Source organism: Propithecus coquereli, unplaced genomic scaffold (genome assembly GCF_000956105.1).
Source record: "Propithecus coquereli isolate 6110/MARCELLA unplaced genomic scaffold, Pcoq_1.0 Scaffold39, whole genome shotgun sequence".
Lineage (NCBI taxonomy): Eukaryota > Metazoa > Chordata > Mammalia > Primates > Indriidae > Propithecus > Propithecus coquereli.
This window is the reverse complement of record NW_012149618.1, coordinates 1942892-1947979: the sequence shown is the minus strand read 5'-3', so window position 1 is coordinate 1947979 and position 5088 is coordinate 1942892. Positions and strand designations below refer to the sequence as shown.

At 48.0% G+C, this 5088-nt stretch overlaps 1 protein-coding gene across 1 annotated transcript in view; it reads right to left on the bottom strand.

The window, feature by feature from the left end:
• Positions 1-3017, bottom strand: part of RAB10 (RAB10, member RAS oncogene family) — a 98894-nt gene extending 95877 nt beyond the window's left edge. The window contains exon 1 of the mRNA XM_012652514.1: positions 2134-3017. Coding sequence (XP_012507968.1) covers positions 2134-2260 — 127 coding nt within the window. The 5' untranslated portion in view covers positions 2261-3017. The remainder of the gene's footprint in view (positions 1-2133) is intronic.
• Between the last annotated feature and the right edge of the window lie 2071 nt (positions 3018-5088).

Sequence of the window (5088 nt, the reverse complement as noted above, 5' to 3'; positions counted from 1 at the left end):
TAGTCTATATATAGCTAACATGCACTGTGCTACAAAGTACCTGGCACCATGCTAAGTGCTTTACTCTCACTGATCCATAAAATCTTCCCAACTACCCTATGTGGTAGATACTACTATTAACGCTATTTTATGAAGAATCTGAAGCAGAGAGAGCTTAAGTAACTTGTCAAAGTTGCACAGCTATTATAGTAACCTGTGGAACCAGGATTCTAACCCAGCAGGCTTGATCCAAAACCATCACACATTTTCCCAAATAAAAGGTCTACAAAAAAGATTATGCCATTATCTTACAGAATTGGGTTTTAGTTGTGGATACATATCCTTTACAAAAAGATTGTAACGCCTTGCTTTCTACTCTCCACCTGCACCCTTTTCAATAACAAGTTAAAGTTTATCACATGAATTAAATCCTGGACCTTACTATAGGTTTGTTCTATGTTCCCTTTTCCAGAAAGGCACTATCTGGCCCCTCTGGCCCAATTCCTATTTGTCCTTCACACTTCATTTTAAATATCTTCATGCAGGCCTACTCAGACCCCCACACAATTTAGGAGTCACCTCTCCTTCCTATACTTACTACTGCAGCAATTTCCACACTCCATTATGATTATCCTCAGTAGAATGCTCCTCAAGGAGTCTACTGTGTTCACCACTTATCTCCAGTGCCTAAAACAGTGCCTAGCATTAGATGTTCAAAAAGAATTTGCTGACTGATCTAACCACCTGACCCACCCAGCTACAGCTAAAAGTGGAATATTAAAAGCAAACTTAAGTACTAAGAAGCGCTAACCCACAAGGCAGAGAACAAGCTCTAAGTTTTGAAAAATTTATGAGACTGACCAAGAGAACAGGAGATAATGAAAATGATGATTTCTCCCCCCATAAAGTGAAATGAAAATCTGCTTAAAATAATCACGTGTCCAATTTCAGTATAATTTGTTTTATAAAAATGAATTAAGTAGCTGACATTTTTCGTAAAAAACCCAAACCAATGATTTCAGCAATGCTATAAATTGTTTGAAATCAGTTTAATTTTGACAATTTCCAGAGTTAGATGATTGCAGTTGCTTTTGTAAATCATCTCAATATAAAATTAGTTACGTTTAAAAACGGGTTTCATTGCACTGCCCCAATGCTGAATGCTGGGCTCCAAGTGACAGAGGTACCCATGTGTCCTCTAAGAAACTTACTGGGAAAGGAATGGGTTTCACATACAATTAATTTAGCACAATTAGTGTTAGTGCCACTAAATTTTCTAACCAGAGTTAAAAGGGACTTTCCTAGAGCCTTCCCTTTTCTTTTCCTAAACGGGAAACCCGATTAAGAAGGTCAATCTTTAGCTCTTACTTCCACACTAACTAATTCTGAAACGTGGTGAAAGTACAGTAAAAGTCCTTACGGCTATGACAGGCAAAATATTTTCCTGTAAATTCTAGGGTCAAATAAAATAGAGAGGAGAACTTGACTTCATTCCGTCGGGTTTGAGGGCAGAAACTGATCAATTCCCTTAGATTACTGCTTCTGTTGTTTTCTCCAAAAGCACTGTAAGGCAAGCATGCCATAGAGTCCCACCCCAAGCACGAAGAGCCTCCGACTGTTTGACAGACACATCAATGGATTAGTCAACGCGGGCAACTCACTTTTCCCCTCTAATTTGCCTTAATTATTCTTCACACAAACCCTCAAGTTTACTCTAAGTTACAACCAGATGGAATCTTCTCTTTGCCCTAAAGTATAAATTCAGGCCTTTCCCAAATAGCTAGTACTGCTTCAATCACAACCACTAAAATATATCGCTTAGAAATATCACACATCTAGTAATTCCACGCAAATGTGGAAAAAACCAGTCCAGTCGCTTAAAGAATTAGGATTCTGGAACGTGGTTAAATGCTGCATATTTTATAACAGCAGGCACTGAGCAGAATAGGAGACTTGAAAGCAAAAGACCGGATGGAAAGCATGGGAAGACCCCGCCCCAGTAAGCTCGATGCCGATTCAAACAGTAACTTGGGTCTGTCGTTTGGAATCGGAATCACTGAAACAAAGGCGTATATTACGGGAAGCAAGATGTCTGGAGTAAAAGAAACGGTTTGCAGCTACATAGACCATACACCATCCTCCCACGGGTCTTACCTATGGTGGAAATGAAGGTGGTATTGAAGGCATCATCCGAAAAACGAAAAAGGACGCAGGTCTTTCCCACTCCTGAGTCCCCGATCAGGAGCAGCTTGAAAAGCAGGTCGTACGTCTTCTTCGCCATTGGGAGGAGCGGCTCAGGCTCTCGCCGCCGGCGGCCCCAAGGGATCGGTCCCTCTCACTACGGCCAACTCCTCACTCGGGCGTTCTCAGGCCGGAGGACCGGGGAAGCGTGGGAAAAAAGAAAGACTCGAGAGGGCGCGGGGGGCCTACGAACGGCCTTGTTGAATTAGCCCCGATGGTGGCGGCGTCCGGTGCCTCCGAGGGCGGCGACCGCGGCTCCGTAGCCTCTCCCAGCCGCTCCGCCCGGTTCCGGGGAGTCGGTCGGGACAAAATGGCCTCCCCTCCCCCTTCAGGGCTGCTCGGCCGGGACGCTCCCACGGTCGAGCAAGCGAGCTCTGCCGTCGAGGGAGCGCGGCGGGCGTGAGGACAGTCTCTCTCCGGAACAGAAACTCCAGCGCTAGCACGCGGCGAGGACAGCGAAGGAGGACCCCCGAGCCGACGAGCTCAGCTACATAGCCCCAGGAAGCCGAGCCTCCCCGGCCTGAGCCACCTTTTCCCCGTGCCCTCTCACGCTGGCGTGCGCGCTGCCTGAGACGCACGCAAGGACGTACGCCCGCCCTTCCCTCCCGCCCTCGCCCTGCGTTCCGCCTCTGCGCACGCGCGCAAGAGGGTGTGGGGCAGGCAGAGGTGAAGAGTGAAGCGCTCAGGTCTCCAAGTCTCAGTCTGAGGCCCGACCGAGAGGCGAGAGGGGCGGGGCTCGAGAGGGCGAGGCCGCGGGCGCGCTCCCTGTGGCCGCCTGATAGGGTGCGCAACGCTACGAGCACGCCCCGCGGGAGATGCTGCCCAGTGACTGCGCAGGCGCAGCACGGTGGAGTAGACGGGGACGCCGCCTCCCCTTTTGCTTCCCCGGGTCGCCCCGGCGGACTACGCTGGGGGTTGCTCCGCGAAGCATTTATGTGGTGTGTGAAGCTGAAGAGCTCAGCGCAGCGATGGGCGTGGGTGGCCATGGACTCCTGGGTAGATGTACCCCGTAAATTCGAGAAAAAGTAGCGCCCTGGGTCACTTAATGGCCACTTTGCTAAAACAAGACGCCTCCTGGATGCTCTCCTTCGTGAGCTAGCCGTGACAGGAGAAACACCGGGGCTCCATCCCGGTTTACTTATGGAGCAAGGAGTTTGAAATGGGAAAACTGGCCACGCCGCCCCGGTTGGGATGATGTAATCGGCCTTCCTGGGCTGGGAGAGGGAGGCTGAGGAACACCTGGACGAACCTCCCCGCGAAGTGGGAGCTTCAGTGCTGTGCTCAAGGAACCTGCTCTAGGCCTTTGCCGTCGTTCTGGAATCCGCAAGAGCAGAGAGCTCTATACAGAAGAGGCGGGCCCCTCCCTGCTGCCAAAGTCTTACCACTGGCTAGAAAACTGAAAGGTGGCGGAGCCACCAGGACCTGCTCATTTTTCTATTTTTTGTAGACGTGGGGTCTCACTCTTGCCGGTCTGGAACTCCTGGCCTTCAGCAATCCTCCGGCCTCTTCATCCCAGAGTCCTAGTATTACAGGCGTGAGCCTCTTACATTTTCTTTTCAGTCACCTTACCCCCTTCCTCCCTCTCTCCCCATCATACTTATTTACACCTCCCTTTTTCTCGTCTTCCTTTCTGTAGTTGAAATATTCACGCTGCTGACCTACCATTCTCAGTGTGCTAGTCGCTCAAGCACACCTAAGATGTGATGGCAGAGTAGTTGAACCTGGTGAGCTGGTTCAACCTCATACAGTAGAAAATCCTGGAACATCTGGAAAGGAAGAAACAGGGACATAGAAGTAAAAAGTACATTCTTATACATGCACAACCCCACCATCACCAAAATGTGTATTGGATATGTAATTAAAATAAGTCGTTAAAGCAGTTCTAGTAATCATATTTCAGTCTCACATTCATTAAAGCTCTGGTCCCCAACCCCCGAGTTGTAGACCAGTATCAGTCTGTGGCCTTTTAGGGACCGTCAACAGAGCTCCGCCACCGCCCCCACCGCTGGTGCGTCTGAAATTGTCTTCCATGAAGCTTAGGAAGAGGGGAAGGCACAGCAGGAGGTGAGCAGCCAGCAAGCAAAGCTTCATCTGTATTTACAGCCGCTCCCCATCACTCGCATCACCACCTGAGCTCCTCCTACCCCTCCACCCGCGTCCGTGGTAAAATTGTCTTCCATGAAACTGGTCCCTGGTGCCAAAAAGGCTGGAGACCGCTGCTTTAAAGACTTGTCTTACGCTCATCCTTTCTTCCCAGCCAACCCTCTAAAGCTTCATTACTAAGGATATTTGTCTTCTCTAATACATCTTCCTCTTCAGTTGTGTTCTCTGAAAGCTCTTCTTAGTCTTGTCACTTAAACCTTCTGTGAATCATTTTTCCTCTGGTTGGGAGTGTCTTACAATAATACCAGCAATTCTAACCTAAGCTAGCTATGCAAATCACAAAGTGAGCAATGGTCAGTGTTGCACAGGTTTGTCATCAGTTTAGAGTCATAATTTTGAGCACCTCAGGAAAATCTTCATAGAATAATCTTGATTGAATAATCTTCATTATTTCTTTCAAATAAGTGTGATTAATTCAAGCCCCAATGTTATAAAGCATTTTAAAATCATTAAGATTTTTTTTAATGTAGAAAGCCTAATTTGGAGAGTAACACCACTACGTGAATGTTGGGGGTGGCCAGGCACGTTGGCTCATGCATATAATCTCAGCACTTTGGGAGGCCGAGGCAGGAGGATTATTAGAGGCCAGGAGTTCAAGACCAGCCTAGGCAATATAGTGAGGCCTTCTTTCTACAAAAATTTTTTAAAATTAGCCAGTCATGATGATGCACACCTGTAGTTCCAGCTACTTGGAAGACTGAGGCA